This window comes from Zeus faber (genome assembly GCF_960531495.2).
Source record: "Zeus faber genome assembly, chromosome: 8".
Lineage (NCBI taxonomy): Eukaryota > Metazoa > Chordata > Actinopteri > Zeiformes > Zeidae > Zeus > Zeus faber.
Genome location: NC_137195.1, coordinates 24,445,724 through 24,465,022, shown reverse-complemented (window position 1 = coordinate 24,465,022; position 19,299 = coordinate 24,445,724). Strand labels below are relative to the sequence as shown.

General features: G+C 42.1%; 1 protein-coding gene across 1 annotated transcript in view; it reads left to right on the top strand.

Annotated features, from left to right (window-relative positions):
• taf2 (TAF2 RNA polymerase II, TATA box binding protein (TBP)-associated factor) overlaps positions 1-19,299 on the top strand; it is a 37,984-nt gene that overhangs the window by 8,190 nt on the left and 10,495 nt on the right. Inside the window, exons 9-22 of the mRNA XM_080005418.1 lie at positions 4,685-4,784; positions 4,940-5,025; positions 9,781-9,916; positions 11,172-11,326; positions 11,985-12,099; positions 12,457-12,566; positions 13,328-13,393; positions 13,568-13,694; positions 14,818-14,943; positions 17,208-17,348; positions 17,587-17,697; positions 17,843-18,036; positions 18,633-18,772; positions 18,870-18,939. Coding sequence (XP_079861544.1) covers positions 4,685-4,784; positions 4,940-5,025; positions 9,781-9,916; positions 11,172-11,326; positions 11,985-12,099; positions 12,457-12,566; positions 13,328-13,393; positions 13,568-13,694; positions 14,818-14,943; positions 17,208-17,348; positions 17,587-17,697; positions 17,843-18,036; positions 18,633-18,772; positions 18,870-18,939 — 1,677 coding nt within the window. The remainder of the gene's footprint in view (positions 1-4,684; positions 4,785-4,939; positions 5,026-9,780; positions 9,917-11,171; positions 11,327-11,984; positions 12,100-12,456; positions 12,567-13,327; positions 13,394-13,567; positions 13,695-14,817; positions 14,944-17,207; positions 17,349-17,586; positions 17,698-17,842; positions 18,037-18,632; positions 18,773-18,869; positions 18,940-19,299) is intronic.

Sequence of the window (19,299 nt, the reverse complement as noted above, 5' to 3'; positions counted from 1 at the left end):
TGCTGAAGTACATTTAAATGTGTCTGTCCATACGCACCACTCTAGAACGCCCACACAGTTTTCACAGGCTGTAACGAGGCAGAAATTGAACATTAGTCATCGGATTTTCAGTGATTTGCCTTCTGCGTAGAGGCTGCACTCTGTAGTTGTTTTATTTTATTTTTTATATATATATATATATATATATATTTTTTTTTTGTAACCTGTGCTGTCAGCATGCTGGGCATACAACACAGAGTATTTGTATGCCATTGCATCTAGGACCGAGTTAGGAGTTTGGAATTCAACTTCTCAACCTGCAATGCAACTCTTTATTAATTTTTTAATCATCAAGAACTGCTGCAATAACTCTGTCCTGTAGATGACCACTATGATGACAAGAGCAAAGCTTTTTGTTATACAGAACCACCACCAAACCCCCTCTTTCAAGAACTATTTTATCATGTTTGGGTCTATAAACAACTAATCACTATTCCAAGAGGGAGTCATTTTGGAATTGTGGGTCATAGAAAAGGTGTTGTTGCAAATAAGCTTTCATAGGTTGATATTGGTGGAAACAGAAGGCTCTCTTTCCCATTCCATAGTGGATAAAGATAAAGTGTCATGTTTTTAATAAAAGTTTGTATATTCTGGAAAAGTAATTTTTTAAATTACCTATATGAGTAAGCTGTTCAGTCATCGGAGGTGGTTATAGGATGTTGTTTGTCAATTTGACTTTAACTTTCAGAAACTGCTGTAGTTGAAGGAATTGCAGGAAACTTATTATACCTTTGGGTTAAAGTTGGGAAGGATATAGGCAAATTGTTTTCAAAAATGTGTTCCAGATGAGTAATTCTTTGTCTTTTCCAAGACCTGAAGATTAATGGTCTGTTTTTAACCAGAAAATCTTGATTGTGGCAGATTGGGGTGAATTTGTTTGGAGATAGAGTGACCACTGAGTTTTAGGAATCTCCACCAGGCTGACGGAGTCGTTGCGATGAAGCAATCATGTTACCTTATTGATTCAGTAAGGAATGGGAGATCAGATATTGATAAATCCTGACATTCTGTTTGTTCAATGTCTTACCATCCGTGGCCCAATTGTTGCTCTGGTTGTAACCATTTAATTATAGATTGAAGATGGTTTGCTAAATAGTAGTATCTGAAGTCTGCTAGACCTCCACAGTCTTTGTTTTTCTGTAGTGTTGCTAGTTTAATTCTCAGTTTCTTGTATTTCCAATATAATTTATTGATTATTGAGTCTAGAGTATTAAACCAATTTACTGTTGGTTAGACTGGGGTCATTGAAAATATATTGTTTATTTTTGGTAGTATATTAATTTTCACTGTTGCTATCCACCAATTAGTGAGATGGGTAGGTTGTTCCATCGAATGAGGTCTTCTTCAATGGATTTGAGCGACGGAATAAAGTTAAGGGGAAACAAATCTTGACAGATTGGTGGAGATATCAATACCAAGGTATCTAATGTTGCCCCTTGTGATTAAGGGAAGTTAAGGGTAGTTTCTGGGTTTCTGCATTCCAGTCTGCCCCACTGAGTGGTAAGACTGTGGTTTTAGTCCAGTTTATTGAATAGTCTGAGATAGCTGAAAATTTAGATATAAGATTAGGGTAGGTAGGGATGATATTGGGTTCCGTTAATTCAACAAAATATCGTCTGCATACAAACTCATTTTGTGAACAGAGTTTCCTGTTTGTATGCCAATGATATTACTGTTTTGACGGATGGCTGCTGCGAGGGGTTCGATAAAGATGGAGAATAGTAAAGGGGAGAGCGGACATCCTTGTCTTGTGCAACGTTGTAGAGTGAAATGCTGTGAAGTGTAACCATTCTGATGACAGAAGCAGATGGTGAGTTGTACAGAATTCTGATCCACTGAATGAGTGACTCCTAAAGGCCAAATTTGTTGAGGGTGAAAAAGAGATATGTCCAATTGACTCTGTCAAATTTGTATGGGTCTATAACTATAGGTAAGGGTTTGGTCCTTGTTGGGTTTGAGCAAAGCCGAAATGAGAGCAGTATTCATGTGCGGAGGCATGGTGGAGGTTGACTTAATCTCTGTAACCTTTATGATGAATAATGGGGATATAAGTGGCCATCTGATCCAGGTGATTTATTGTTGGGCATAGAGAAGAGCTTTCCTGAGTTCTTCTAGACTAAGGGGTTGATCTAATGTGGTAGCCTTCTCTGTGGATAGTTTAGGGAGGTTGATATCATTGAGGAATGAGTTAACGTTTGATGTATTTGATTCATTATCTGAGTGATATAGCTTATTATAAAAGTCTCGAGTAAGTAAGTATTATAAAAGTAAGAGTATTTTATTGATGTCTTGCTTATTACAGCAAGATATTTGATGGCTGCGCGTATTACAGCCATCAAGGATCCTGTGGATCTCTTTAGATCCACAGGATCTCGCCGACCATGCGGTGCAGGAAATCAAGGCTAGCTTTGTTCTCTGAAATGTCGTTTGCCGTTGTCTTTAAACCAGCCTTACTTGGTTTGCCTTCCGTCACGATGCAGAGACACATCGTGGTTGCCTTAAGCCTCTTGGATATGTTTTGGTATCGGTCGGTGGTGAGATATTTACAACAGAGCTGGCCCATTTCATCCGTGTCACAGAGTTAGATGTTTGGCAAGAACTGGGCTGTCTGACTGGATGGGCCAACGTGATGGATCGCTGGGTCCATGTGGGTCTGGCAGCCAATGTCCATAGTGTGTATTTGTGTATACGTACGCATATTACTTTATACATGAGTGTACCACTCGAGTTTATGTATAGGCTCAGGCCCTTCAGCAGGTCTGATTCTGCAGTATCAATACCAATTTTTTTGGATCTCGCAAACGATCTCACTGTCTTTCATCTTGCCATTGTGACTTGTTCCACCAGTCCAACGGTTTACCGTTTTGCTTTTTTTCTTCAACACCTCTAATTTCCCCTTCCTTCTTTTCCTCATTCAACGTTTAAATGGCTGTCCCGTGTGGGGCCTTTGTTGCTGTTAGTTTGCTCACCTCTACCAAGAGGTGGTCTTACGTAAGGAAAGACCCCGGGATAAGCAATCTTTGATTTTGTTTTCCTTTTCTTTTTTGTTGCAAACTGTGGCGGTGCCTGCTAACAATTAATCTGTGGAGCTTAATTGAAACCAGGGGCTATAATTAAAGGTGGGCCATGGTCCACAGTGTTCCCGACAAACTAAAAAAAGACCAAACTGAAACACTTACTTAAAAATATGTTTAAGTAAGTTGTCATTTATAATCGTGGTCTTGTCGGGTGAAATGTAGCACGGTCACAGGTTTTTATGTGCTTGTTAAGACGACGATGAATCTGGTTTTAACGTCGAAGTCTCTGTGCTGTGTTCAAATGAGGTCCTCTAACAACTTCTGAAGGATTTGATTTTGAACACTTGCAGAGCAAATTCCGCGACAGACACATATTCAAAGTGTCGCTTTCTTTACACTACGAGACTGAAGCCTTAATGAAGAGCTGTAGAAAATAAAGTGGACTCCTTAGTACCGTGGGGTAGTTCTCCAAGTTTGCCCATGAGGTCACCTACTTGCAAAGATTATAAACCTCTCGGGTGAACGAGTTGCCAAACTCAAACTTCCGAAGCGGCTCTGCAGCATTGAGGTTTGTTCACGGTGTCAACCCTGAAAAAAGTGAGCGGCGTGGAGCAAAAGAGCGGACCCGAGTACACTCTGAGTCCTTTTGAAGAAAGAGCTTACTTCACTGCATGTTAACGGCGGCACGGATGAAATCATACCCACTACCTAAGCCAGGCTGGATCCAATTCAGCCCCAGCGCTGGAAACCACCAAGGTTGAATGGCGTATATTGTTTCCTTGGCTTTTTTTTACGAGCTAATAAATCCACCCTGATAAAGACATTCGTTGTTTGCCACACTGCATTTCTTCCAAGAAGTTGCCTATGGGTGAAAAAAAAAAATAAAATCACAAAGCGACTGAAACTTGTGAAGCCTCAATGGGGGATGGGGGTGACCACCATGAAGAAGCAGAATAATAGTTGTGAGAATAAATATATAACCCAATGTCCCTCCTACACACACACACACACACACATACACTGGACAGTTCCTATTGAACACTATCTATTGATTGACACCTAATTCTTCTTTTGTAGAACCAGTACAAGTGGTAATGTTTTGTTTTTTTCAATATTCTGTATGTTAAACCTTCCCTGGCTACGCTAGCCGGGATCTGGACCTAGATCAAAAAAATCAGGGGCCAATGACATATGTGACAGATGTTGGCAATGACAATGAACACCTAGAATAGCCTAGAAAAGCTCTGATCTGAGTCGCTCCATCAACATTCGAGAACATTCAAGACAATCTGCCTCAATTGTTCTCAAATAAATGTTGCACATTGCATACATTTCCTGAATCATGCACCTCATAGTTTGTTTTGAACTCTTTAGTTCAGTTGAATGGCAATTTATCTCCCAGTTTTTGCGATAAAGCTTTTTTCCTTAACTTCCGGAGGGAAGTTCATGAACCTCTTCGCTGATTAGGAAATCAGCATCAACTTGATGATGTCGGATCACATTGACAGTTAGATTTCTCCATTAGGTTTTCTTAATCTATCCAATGGAGCAGGAATTCCTGTCAACCGGTTTATACTTCACTGAAGTTGTGCAGTCCTCATGTTTCGGTGGCACCGTGTTTCCGGCAGGGCTGATGAGTGGGTGCTGAAGGGAATCTCTGGCTACATCTACGGGCTCTACCTGAAAAAGACCTTTGGAGTCAACGAGTATCGCCACTGGATCAAAGGGGTACTTTGGACTGAAGCTTTAGCCTTTTGCATCAGCATCTTCTTAGAATAACTTCCCAGATTAAATTTCCTACCACAAATTATTATTATTTTTTATCTCAAAAGTTATGTCCTAAGAAAATGTTTTTCTTGTGTTTGTCACCCATTGTTCCACAGGAGCTGGATAAGATCGTGGACTACGAGCTGAAGATGGGTGGAGTCCTGCTGCACCCGACATTCAGCGGAGGCAAAGAGAAAGAAAAGTAAGCCTCCCATCTACAAATCAACCGGTTAAACCGAATAAATTCAAAGCAAAGATTGAAAGTCGATGTTGGCTGGAAACGTGCCCCGAAAAATAAAAGTAAACGAAAACCCACACGGAGCTACATATAATGTACAGCCACAACTTTAAAACCACTGACATATAAAGTGAATATAATTGCTCATCTCGTTCCAATGGCACCTGTCAAGGGGTTGAATATATTAGGCAGCAAGTAAACCGTCAGTTCTTGAAGTTGATGTGATGGAAGCAGGAAAAATGGGCAAGCATAAGGATCTGAGTGACTTTGACAAGGACCAAATTGTGATGGACAGACGAGTGGGTCAGAGCATCTCCAAAATGGCAGGTCTTTTGGGGTGTTCCCGGTATGCGGCTATGATAGAAAGGTGTCAGAACACACAGTGCATCACAGCTTGCTGCGTCAAAACTGGACCATGGAACAATGGAAGAAGGGGGCCTGGTCTGATGAATCACACTTTATTTTACATCATGTGGATGGCTGTGTGCGTCTGTGTCGTTTACCTGGGGAAGAGATAGCGCCAGGATGCACTATGGGAAGAGGGCAAGCCGGCAGAGGCAGTGTGATGCTCTGGTGAATGTTTTGCTAGGAAACTTTGGGTCCTGGCATTCATTTGGGTGTTACTTTGACACGTAGCACCTACCTCAACACTGTTGCAGACCAAGTACACCCCTTTATGGCAACGGTATTCCATGATGGCAGTGGCCTCTTTCAGTAGGATAATGTGCCCCGCCACACTACAAAATGTGTTCAGGAATGGTTTGAGGGACATAACAAAGAGTTCAAGGTGTTGACTTGGCCTCCAAATTCCCCAGCTGTCAATCCGATCGAGTATCTGTGGGATGTGCTGGGATAAAAGGCCCGATCCATGGGGGCCCCACCTAACCATTTACAGGCCTTAAACGAATCTCCTGCCAACGTCTTGGTGCCAGATACTATATGGAGACCAATTAGAGCTGTTTTGGCAGCATGAGGGTGACTTACATTTACATTTACATTTAGTCATTTAGCAGACGCTTTTATCCAAAGCGACTTACAAGGGAGAATAACATTCAAGCTACATTGCGACAGAGATTAGTGTAACAACAACATTCGTGTAACAATAAATACTGCAAGGTGGTGCTAAGTAGGTGTAAGTCGAAAATAAATTGCAATCATTGCTAGAAAAAGTAATAATAATAAATGGCCGACTCTTTTCACCCTCGTTCACTGGAACTCACCGTGCAAAAAAAGTAAATGTACTTTCAATGAACCATCAAAAAAAGGGAGAAACTTTTCAGTGCACTAGGAACAACCAGAGCAGGCGATCCGCTGCAGTGACAGCAATAACTTACACAATATAAGACAGGTGGTTTTAATTTTGTGGCTGATCAGTGTATATAGACACTCACGCTCCATACAGGTCCCGATGAACACTTTATAAAAACAAATGAGATTTCAAGAAGCGTGAATGGGGACTTTTGGTATATTTGTTATCAGTGCTGAGGGTAACGTGTTACAATCGCATCACATGACATTTGTCCGTAACGAGTAATGTAACATGTCACTGTTCTAAATTCAGTAATCACATTACAGTTACTAATCTATTATTATTTTTTCATTTTTGCTCATTAACTGGTAAGTGGCTATGGAGACTACAAACCTGAATGACTCTGCAGGGTTTTCAATTCCAAAAGTTTTGATTTGCAGTCATGTTCCTTTAGAAGAAAATCCTCATCTTTTAAGAGCTTGAGTTGTTCTCAGCTCAATGAGTTTTGGGTGCTACTAGATGCCAACCTGCACGCATTTTTTCTACCAACCACGCAATTCTTGGTCAAAATACGCAGGTACGAAATAACAGCTGAAACTACGCAAAAAACAAACAAAAAAAACATATATGTCATTGTAATTGAATTACGGAAAACAATTAATCAATCAATACAAAACAATAGCGTACATTTATTGGGTATTTAAACGACATCCCTCGGATTGGACCAGATGCTCCGACCTGCACTTCTGTAAATCCCTCCCCTCCCTCTCACTCACTCCACTGATCTGCAGTGCACTGAGCGCAGCGGTACTTTATTATCCACCGACGCTGCATTGCTGAGAGAAAATGGGAAGTAGGGGAGTAATAATCACAAAATGTAACCGTAATGTTAACTTATAAAGCGTTGGTAATAGAGATGCACTGATCGATCAGATATATTTTCCGATTCTGTGCCGGTCAAATTTACATGCCCGATACTGTGCTCATGTTATCGTAAAAATGCTCTGACACTCAAACCCGATAGGAACGTAATGTAAATAATTACGTAGTTGACGCTCCAAAAAGAGAGCAAAAGAAAGAAAATGTTGCCTGTTTGGAGGTGCTTCAAGGTAAACGAAGATTGGATAATTATTTTGTCGCCTGACAATATTCCAAAATTGTGCAGATTGTGTATTTATTGCTGTCACTGCAGCGGAGCGCCTGCTCTGGTTGTTCCTAGTGCACTGAAAAGTTTCTCTCTTTTTTTGATGGTTCATTGAAATTACATTTACTTTTTTTGCACGGTGAGTTCCAGTGAACGAGGGTGAAAAGAGTCGGTCATTTATTATTATTACTTTTTCTAGCAATGATTGCAATTTATTTTCGAATGGCAAGTACCATATAAATATAATAGAAAGTTATAATTTGCACTTAAAAGTGAAAGAGACTTTATTGAAAGAGACTTTAGACTTTATGTTGTGTCCAACTAAAACTCAGTGAGAGTTACAAGTTGAATTATATTGAAACTTCATGACAGTCCCAATTTATTCAAACTCAGTGACTGTTCCATGTTGTAATTTATTTTTTTGGAACTCATGAACAGTTTCATGTTCTATTATTGTTCCATTGTGAATTCTGAACAGTAATAAACACACAGTGTCAAAATCAGCAATCTCACTATAGTGGTATCTGAAAATTGCAGCGGTAGTCTGTATGTGCAGCTGTCCTATCACGTGAGCGTGATCAGATCACGTGACATATTTGTTATTGACATACAGCAGATATACCCTACGAGACCAAATTATAAGAAAATTTGATTTCTCCGATCACGCATATAAACTCAAAACGATTGGATGACAATGCAAAAGTTATTTAATAGTCAATGTTTTAATAAGATCATACAATTGAAGGAAAATCGGAATCAGCAATCGGAATCAGCCAAGAAGATTGCAATCGGTGCATCTCTCGTTAATAGACATGTATGGTAACTTTACAAGATGATGCATTTCAAGGGGTATATCCTAATCAGATAGATTTGTATATAAAGTGAGCCGTAGTAGCTTGTATACGATGTTATTTGCTTCGTTACAAGACGGTTATGGTGTGAATAACTGATGGAGTCATTTAGCTGGGGTAACTGAAACGCCACGGAGACTGCCTGTTACAATATTGTGGTACTCAAAATATTTTCCACGGTGGGCAGGTCTGTAGATGATATGAGCCGTATGTGGAATCTGGTGGTGCCACAGAAATGCCATTTTAAAAAAGCAGTTATTGGCCAGCGGAGAAGTTAATGGTATTGTTTTAGGTCAGTTTTAAACTTACTAAACAATTTTCTGTTTTTGTGTTGAGAAGCACCTTTTTGCCTCCATAAACAGGACAAAAGCTCATGAGATGGTATTACTCCCAGTGCGGCAGTGTTGGTGCTGAAGGAGAACAACTTTTTAGCCCCTACTACTACACAAGCTACTGTTTTAAGACCATGGTATGTCTTGATAGAAATTTGTACGCCAAATGTTTTTCGTTTTATACAAAGTTTTAGGACTTTTTTCATTTCTCCATAAGAAATAGGCAGGTATATTTGCTATAAAGTTGTATAACGTAGACTACTATATGAAGGCGAGTAACAGTGTGTGGTCTCCTTTCTTCGTGCCTAATAGCTGGTTCCATACCCCTTCACTGTCATGGCATGGTTGACATATTCGTTTCTGATTGGCTGGACAGCGTCCATCGTTTCAGGATGTGTCATAATTCTCCCCAAAGCTAGGACTTCTCACGGTCACACCAGTAGTAAGCCGATGGTTTCGCCGTTGCCACTTGAAACCTCGAGCTGGCTGTGCTGTGAGAGTTGCCTGGCTCGGTAGATGGAAGGAGTCTTGCAGAGTTTGCTAATGGTTGCATATGTTTATTGAAGACAGAGAGAGAGGCAAGCCCACACACGGAGTGGGCCTCACTGATCACACTTGCCCTACACTCTGTGGTAGAAGTGTGCGTCTGTGTTGTCAACACACTGGTTTCCAACTCTAAGGTCAAGAATCATGATGAAGCAAGATGGTTTGCAGTTGAGCCAGTTGAGAGGCTTTTCACTCGATTTGTTTTCCCTTTACATAAAACCTTTCTTCGTTGCACCTGACAGGAAACGGTCAACATGTTCTGATGAAACTAAAGTTGATTACAAGAGATTATAGCAGTAGGCTATAGGGTTTCTGGTGACTTTGTTGGTGTCTAGGGTTCTAGAACAAAGTGCTCCTGTCAAAGTAGAGGTCATTTCTCTCGGTACAGGAACTGTATTCCACACTTGACATGCGCTTTTGAAGATCTTATTTAATTTCTTTCCCCCAAATGGATCTATATTGCCCAGTAGCCGATATAATTATTGTAAGAGCAACTTTAGGTAGGTAAAAAGGTAAACAAAGATGTGACTGAAAATGTGACATTCATAATAAATGCCCGTTTTCCTGTGTGCGTGTGTATTTTTCCACTCCACTTAGTCCGACGCCGCACCTCCATTTTTCCATCAAACACCCCCACACGTTGTCCTGGGAATATTACAAGATGTTCCAATGCAAAGCCCACCTGGTGATGAGGCTGATCGAGAACCGAATCAGCATGGAATTCATGCTACAGGTAAGACAAACATTCAGCAACATTGTTTTCCGTCTCCAGAACTGAGACGGTATTGTCCAACCCCAGTTAATATTCATGAACTGACCTTTGAGCGATGGATGCCACCTTGTTTGCCGCATGTAAGGCTAGCTCAGCTCAATGGGTGGGGCCTATTTTGGTGGTATTTGATGATAATCAGACAATCGATTAAGTGGTTTGGAAATACCAAATTCTACTTGTGTATACAGAAGTTATTGTTCCAAAGGGAAGAAACTGAATGAAAGGCATGATGAGTAAAGTTCTCAGTGATGTCGGGAAATATTGGTCTTTACTTTTTAGTCCGACTTTAAAGATTTGTGTAGAATTTAGTAGAATCTAGCGGTGAGTTTACAGATCGGAACCAACTGAACACCCCTCCCCATAGTGGTGCAACATGGCCACCTCCATGGAAGAGACGGTGACCACGAAACTCATGAAAAACGCAAAATACCCTATCTAGAGCCAGTGTGTGGTTTGTCAGTTCTGGGCTACTATAGTCAACACGGCGGTGCAACATGGCGGTGCAACATGGCGGCCTCCATGGAAGCGTACCTGCTCTCTATGTAGATAAAAACAGCTCATCATATGGTAACAAAAAAAACAAGATTCTTACTTTCATGGGATTATACACTGATTAAAACATACTAATGAATATTATATTCCATTTCTGCCAAGTCCCTTCCGTTAATTCTCCACACTGCACCTTTAAAGGCAGAGGCATACTTTAAAAGATGTAAGAACAAAAGAGGTAAGAACCACCGGAGAACATGTCCCATAACAGCGTTGTCAGTATTCTCATTAAGAACTCTGTTAACTTGTTTATATATCATTCCATGCCACTCGGGGGCGGTGTTGGAAGAAGCACAAATGCGACGGCGAGAGGAGTGTGCTGTGGCCATGGTGTATTTAAAGATGAAATAATGTAAAGGATGACCGGAAAAGGGGGTGGAAGTCGGTCCCGTACCATGAAAAATATACCGAAACATACCGAAAAAGACAAAGGACAAAGCTCGCCTCCGGGGCTCGCACCGAAAACACTGAAAACAACGAAATTGCCGCGTCATTTTGTTCTTCTCTTGTTGTGAACGCATCTCTTTGGTCAAAAAGTTAGACTTATTTTTAAGTACGCCTCCACCTACGTCTGCGTCCAACCGCGTATAACGACCCACTCCCATAACGTCTGCGTTCACCGCTGCGTTCCGTCCTCTTGTGTTCCTCCCTCCCGTCCTTTTTGTAGGTTTTCAACAAGCTCCTCAGCCTCGCCAGCACCGCCTCGTCGCAGAAGTACCAGAGTCACATGTGGAGCCAGATGCTGGTCTCCACCCACGGCTTCCTCAAGTCCATCTCCAATGTCTCCGGCAAGGACATTGGGCCCCTCATCAAGCAATGGGTGTATCCTTTGATCTTCAGTGTAAAACTTCACTTCACTGCACTTCAGGGCTGCAGAAATACTTAGAGGCATATTGAAACACTGGGATTTGCCATTGATAAAACATTACACCAGTATCATTCTGTGTTTCTCTTAAACTGCACAAGTTTAGACTAATGCTTGTCTTGTGATTATCAACATCAAAAAGGGTCTCCTTGACTAACTACCTCTCTGTAAAGTATGATTTCTATTAAGCCACAATTAATTTGCATATTGATTTACATAGACATTAATCCATGTGTCCATGTGACGTTTTAAGTCAGGAAATTATATCAATAAATTTTGTATTTGAGATTTTTGAGAATTGTATTGAATTTCATTTTGATAGATCTCTTCACTACAAGACATCTACGTTTGACTACGTTTGTCAACATTTTGCAAAATTATAGATTTTGGATATTGGATATATATTATTTAAGTTGTGCCAGTAGGACGGCTTATTTGATGACTCAAATACAGGAAATGCAAATTCAAGAAATGTTTTCATTTTATTTTATTTTATTTTTTGTAAGTTGTTTGCATCACAGCTCACTTCTATTTAAGTCCTGGTCACCTGCAAGACCAAAAGTAGTTGTGATCACACCCGCAGTTAAGGTGTCCCTTAACTCCGACCCGCCAAAGTGACCAGAGCTCTGTGGTGAAGTTCTTTGGGAGTTTTGCCTTCAACAGGAAGAGGAACGTTCTGGAACTGGAGATCCGGCAGGACTACACATCGTCAGGGACGCAGAAATACGTGGTGAGCGTGAAGATTTGGCAAGAAATACCTGTCAGTCCATTCGCTTCTAGACATATTTAAGTTTAAATACATTTACTTTTAATATATTAAAGATTTTTTTCTGGCTTGTTTGAACTTGCTTTGGATTACTGCCTTTTAAAATGTTGTCTATTTTCGACGACACATTGTATTTGCCTTCATTTCTAAACAAGACCACTTTCTGAGATTTGTTAATGCATTTAAGATGGATTTACGTTCACCAAATGGGTTTTTGCAAGAGTTCCTTCTTAAACTAGAACTAAGGTGCCAGATATCAACGGCTCACTGTCTCCATCTGGCAGTCAATACGTTTGACTAAATATCTCTGATCGATCGCAGGGTCCCATCAAGGTGACCGTGCAGGAGCTGGACGGCTCCTTCAACCACACGCTGCAGATCGAAGAGAACAGCCTCAAACACGACATCCCCTGCCACTCTAAGAGCCGTCGGTAAAGAACCACACTTTGTCCACACGATCAATGAACCTCAATCAATTTTTGTTTGATTTTTTTACTGTTTCTACTAGGGTATCTGAAAGATTTTATCAGTATAGTAGTATTAGTCGTCAGTTCTTTTCCCATCCCTGGCCCCCCGGGGCTCGGGGCATTTAAAATATAATTTGGTCGTTGACTAATGTGATTTACGGTTTCAAATGGCTCTTATAATATACGCAATATTTTTTCAGACTTTTCGACTAGTCTAAGTTTAAACTTCAGTTTGAACATCAGGGAAATTAGGAACATTCTGAATGTGTCCAGCATTTTGTTAATTTATCAGTAACACCAAAACTATGGCTTATAACCAGCCTTTAAAATATTAATTTAAATCGCCTGTTAATTATCGGATAACCATCAAAAACTGTAATTATTCTTCTGAATGTGTCGGAACAACCAGCAAGCAGACTGTACATTTATTTTTGATAAAAAATTGTTTCAAATTAAAGCCGTCATACATGGGTCTAGCCGTATAAGATTTAAAGTTGATTATGACAAGGCGCAGCTCCCGAACAGAAGTATTTATTTATTTATTTATTTTCTGTGACCAACCGATCAATGAAAAACTTGGTCGACTTAGACGCTTCTCGTCGACTAACGTTTGGTTGACTATTTTGGGGCAGCCCTAGTTTCTACACGGGGTGGGAGTGAAGCACATTGTCGGCTCTTGGAGGTTCCTCGTTGGAAAGCTTCTCTTTTGTTTTTGTTTTCCCCAGAAACAAGAAGAAGAAGATTCCGTTGATGAATGGAGAGGAGGTGGATATGGATCTCACAGCCATGGAGTGAGATTTTACTCATAATTCCCTTTCTCGGCAACAATTCTGTCTCTGTATTTTCTGTTGCCGTTGAACCTAAAATATGGGACATAATGTTTATTTAACCGTTGTCCAGGTACTCAGCCATCTTCCGTTCCCTGGCTTCCACCTCTCCACTCCCCTTCCCCCTCTCCCTCACAGCACCGACTCTCCCCTCCTGTGGATCCGCATCGATCCAGACATGTCCATCCTGAGGAAGGTGGAGTTCGAGCAGGCGGACTTCATGTGGCAGTACCAGCTCCGCTTCGAGAGGGACGTGGTGGCGCAGGTGGGCTTGACCACTGACACGGCCCCCCTCAACCCCACGTCTCGTCTTACAAATCAGTGCCTAGAAACCTCAGAGCCAAGTTGACACGTTGCTGTGATCCACCTTCTCAACGTCGTTATTCAAAATCTATTATTTACATTTAGAATGACAAATGATAATTAAATATCTATATATTTTGTTTACCTCACAAACTGACTTTTTTTTGCACCAATTTTTTTTTTTTTTTTCTTTTTTTTTTTTTTCATAATTTTTCTCACTCGTGTCCTAGGTGGGTCCCCTTACTCCTTGTTGCCATTTTCATTACTAAGTGACTTCAGTATCTAAGTGAGTTTCATCAGTGGTTGGAAAAATGTTTCAAGATTCAAGAGGTTTATTCGTCACTTACATATACATACTTTCATACATATATGCAGTGAAATGTAGTGCAACGCACCTGGTGATCACACACAATATGTCCTAGGAAAATTTTCTTTCTAATAGACCAACTAGCTGACTCCTAAAACGTAATACAGTAAGTCGAATACTTATAGAATAAAATAAAAATATATAGAATAAAATAAAATACAATAAAATGAGATAAAATGGAATAGATAGAAGGAATATGCTTATGTATATGGAATAGGCAATTATGTATATACGAATATGTGCATTAAAGTGGCATGTGAATAAAGTGAGGTAGTGCTTGGGATAATACAGCACAGTATACAACAGTACGGCGCAGCAATACGGCATGACGAACAACCCTGAACAGTGACACGGTATGCGGTACAGTATGCTACATATTTGGCCGTCAGTATGTGTGAGATTGCGCACTAAAAGCTTCTCACTTCTCACACTATTATTGACATTTATTAGCCCTCAAACTTGGGGAAATTACAGCTTTTTTCAACTTCAATTGTGAAACATAATTTTCCACATAAATGTACCAAAAAACAAAGGCATTCTTCATTGATATTCATGGGATCTGCTTTTATTTAAATCCTTTTTGTTTTTGTTTAGTTTCATGTATATTCATTCTTTACACCGTTTCTGACTACAGGCAAAACCTGAGACCAAGACTGTCTGGCTTCTTTTACACCTCCTCCAAATAGGAAAAACTTGTACTGTCTTTCCCCCTCCCTAGGAGGAGGCCATCTCCGCTTTGGAGAAGTTCCCTACGCCGGCCTCCCGAATGGCCCTGACCGACATTCTGGAGCAGGATCAGTGCTTCTACAAAGTCCGCATGCAGGCCTGCTTCTGTCTGGCCAAGGTAGATGACCTCCGTCACCTTGAAACTCTTTGTGCTGGACAACATCTAACAATTCTCAAGGTCTCTTGATTTGTTGATCTGCAGGCGAGAGTTCTCATTTCAAGTACTCTTGCTAGTTGTTGGGAATATACACTCATCAGCCACAACATTAAAACCAAGGTGAAGTGAATAACATTGCTCATCTCGTTCCAATGGCACCTGTCAAGGGGTGGTATATATTTGGCAGCAAGTGAACAGTCAGTTCTTGAAGTTGATGTGTTGTAAACAGGGAAAATGGGCAAGCGTAAGGATCTGAGCGACTTCGACAAGGGGCAAATTATGATGGCTAGACAACTGGGACAGAGCATTTCCAAAACGACAGGTCTTGTGGGGTGTTCCCGGTATGCAGTGGTTAGTACCTACCAAGCAGAGAGGAAAAAAAAAAATCCCGGACACTGAAACAGGGTTCCCATACCGAAAAGGACAGACTCTGAAACAGGGTTCCCATACCTAAAACCACAGACTCTGATCTCACCACCTCCCTTCTGGAGCGTGGGGCCTTGGGTTGCTGTGCTGGCTGGTGGAGATGAAGCTGGGCTTGGCTATTGTGGGGACTGCTTGGAGGGGTGGCCTGGCTGCTGGGCTGCTGGATGGTCCCACCGTTGACTGATGGGCGGAGCAGATAGCTGCAAGCGGTTACCCATGGTGGTTGCTGTGGCTATTTCTCCCTGGGTCCTCCACTGGACATCCTGGGTCCAGCTGCTGCCAATCCGGAGAGGGCTGGTGCTGTGGCTGCCCGTGGTGGGCCTTTCTCCCTTCCCTGTGCCGGAGAGTCAGGCGAGTCAGGCGCCACTGTGGCAGTTTTCAGGGCCCTCCGACACAGACACGTTGTAAAATTCGTTCCATAAATTTCCCCACTTTCGACCTAGTATCATCTACGGGAAAATGCCTGTACAGCTGTGAATGGAAGTGTGTGTGAATGGAAGCAGTAACATTGCCGGGACAAGCACATAAATTAGTGGTGGACAGAGCCGAATTCGAATATTGACAGAGCACAAATAGCAGGTTTTTACAAACATTTATTTCGTACAAATATTTAATAAATGATTTGTTTTGGGGAACAAAAAAAAATCCATTTTGAAAAATGGCAAGTCCAATCTGAACCGTGGCACTTGGCTGCAAAGCTGAGAAACTGAAACATGTCCAGTCTCTACGGAGACAGGTCTTTGTTTCCTAAAAATGCCACTCAGACCCTAGACGTGTCTTGGGTCTGAGTGGTCATGATGTATGTCAGTTTGGGAAGTATTAAGTGCTTCGAGTCTTGTGACATCAGACACAAGCCCTTTGCTTACCTGTCGGTTGCACCGGAGCACGGAGCTGGAGAGGGAACAAGCGGACAGGGAGAGGTAGAAGAGATGGAGAAAGTTCCTTCTCTCAAGGCAGAGAGTGTAGGTTGTAAATCTCACACTGATTAACAAACCCTGTGTAGCCTCTGGCCAGGACGGTGCTGACAGTGGAGTTGTATGGAACCCCAAAGGGTTCCTTAATCGCCTTGTGTTTGTTGGGTGGTGTATATGTCTGTCGCCATCAGGCACTGATTAAAGGCCTCTACGGAGCCTCAGGTAGTACAATTTGTCGGAATGAGTTTTGTTTTTTTTCAGGGGAGGGAGGGAGGGAGAGGGAGGGAGAGAGGGAGAGGGAGGGAGAGAGAGAGAGAGAGAGAGGGAGGGAGGGAGGGAGAGAGGGAGAGGGGGAGGGAGAGCTAGCTCTGCACAGCTTATTTTACCCATTTTAAATAATAAAAAAATTGAAACAATGTGTGGTGGTCAATGTTGATATTGTGGCAAGCTGCCACAAATAAATCAATGTATGGGAAACACTGCATGTAGTCATGCACACACACAGGGCATATTTCTATCGACTAGTGTCCTTATCCCCGTCTGTTTACTTTCCCAAATCACACATCCTGCTCCGCTGACCCGTAGCTGCCATATTACCACATTAACACAACCCTACCTCCCCAATATCCTGTTGGAAACCAAAGAGCACTTGAGACGCGAGGCCTTTCTACCTTCGGAAGTCCCATGTGCTGTTCATATGGACGTTTGTATGGACACAGCAATTCTGAATGGACACTGGGGGCATTCTTGCAAGAATTTTTCTTTTTTTGGGGGGGGGGGGTGCCTGAAATGTGACATTTACAGGAGGAGTTAGTCTTGTGCTTGCTTTTATTACTCACGTTTTGTTTTGTTTTGTTTTGTTTTGTTTGTCGTTGAACTCTTTAGATAGCCAACTCCATGGTGAGCACGTGGCAGGGCCCACCGGCCATGAAGTCCTTGTTCACCCGAATGTTCTGCTGTAAGAGCTGCCCCGATATCGTCAAAACCAACAACTTCATCAACTTTCAGAGCTACTTCCTGCAGAAGGTAAGATCCGACTGGATGAGAGGAATTGCTTTTTTTCAGCATTGAAATATATACAAAATGTAAAATCCAGATTAGTCTGATATCTACAGAAACTAGTATCACAGTATTATCAGACAACTACAATGTTTTACATGAATGTTCTGCCCTTTCCTGAAACACGTTTGACTTGGCGTATTAAACAAAAGTCAAAGTACTTTCTCATCCTATCCATTTTTTCCCCCCTTGTGTTCCACTCCAGACGATGCCGGTCGCTATGGCACTGCTGAGAGACGTCCAAAACCTGTGTCCCAAAGATGTTCTCAACTTCATCCTGGACCTCATCAAGTACAACGACAACAGGAAGAACAAGGTACTTGGCATGACACATGTGTTCAACTCTGCCTCGAAACAAACCCTAACCAGTACTGCCATATCCTCTCTCTCTCTCTCTCTCTCTCTCTCTCTCTCTCTCTCTCTCTCTCTCTCTCTCTCTCTCTCTCTCTCTCTCTCTCTAGTTCTCGGATAACTATTACCGTGCCGATCTGATTGAGGCGCTGACCAACTCGCTGACGCCGGCCATCAGCATCAGCAACGAGGTGCGGACTGTGGACAACCTGAACGCAGACGTCCGCCTCATCCTGGAGGAGATCACGCGGTTCCTCAACATGGAGAAGCTGCTGCCCAGCTTCCGGAACACCATCACAATCAGGTGTGTGTGTGTGTGTGTGTGTGTGTGTGTGTGTGTGTGTGTGTGTGTGTGTGTGTGTGTGTGTGTGTGTGTGTGTGTGTGTGTGTGTGTGTGTGTGTGTGTGTGTGTGTGTGTGTGTGAGGTGTTTTTGCTAAATTCCCTGAAGTAGATATCAGAGTGATAGCAGGCTGAAAATTGGGTATCGTTGTACATTAACAAAAAAAATATATATGAATGCTACTGAACTGATTAATTTTAGCTTTTTTTTTGGTACAAAAAAAGCATGGCGGTTGTAATAGAGACCAATTACATGTCAATTATTATTTCAGGCATCAAGTGAGCCCAAACACACAACCTAAGGTTATATAATTTAGCAAAAGGAAGGGATTGGTATCCTGTATCAGTACAGTATTCGTTTACAATAATCCTGAAACCTAGCAGTTAGTTGCCAAAATACCTGAAAGAGGGAATACAGTTTTAATGCCCTTTGATGACCCTGAAACTCCCATCTATCGATGTGTAAACTATATTGCGTACAAGACCGTGTTGTTTTGTTGGACTCCTTTCATTCAATCAGAAGGGTGACTTTGTTTTCCCCGCTCTATGCCTTGCCCCAGTTGCCTGAAAGCCATTCGAGAGCTTCAGAAGAATGGCCACATCCCCAGTGACCCATCGCTCTTTAAGTCCTACACTGAGTACGGACACTTTGTCGACGTTCGCATCGCCGCGCTGGAGGCTGTGGTGGACTATACCAGAGGTACCACTCACCTGGATCCACTGTGTATGTGTGTATAGGGATTTCACTATATTTTTGTGTGTGTGTTGATGTTCTGTGCTTTTTTTTTTTTTACCAGTTGAAAGGTGTTCAACCGAACTCCAGTGGCTACTGGACATGGTGCAGAATGACCCGGTTCACTACGTCAGGTCTGTATCACACACAACACACAGACTTGATGGTCATATGCAAACCATCGAGAAACACTCGGGTCGTTTCACAGTCACAGATTATTCCTAATCTTAGACTAAATCAGGTGCTCCTGGGGAGTGCCTTCAGCTGGCGTCCGTGTGTTGGTTTGAGGCGTGGTTGCAGGTTTGGTGCTCGGGTTGGGAGCGGAGGTTGCAGGTTTGGGTCTTGGCCCCGTGGTCTTGCGTGTCCTTCTGCCTCCTGGTGGGTGGCCCGTCGTGCCGGGGCTTGTTTGGCGTTTCTTCTGGTCCTGTGACCTGGGGGCCTGAGCCTGGCCGGGTGTGCTCAGCGCAGGCCTCACCGGTACCTGTCCTCTGGCG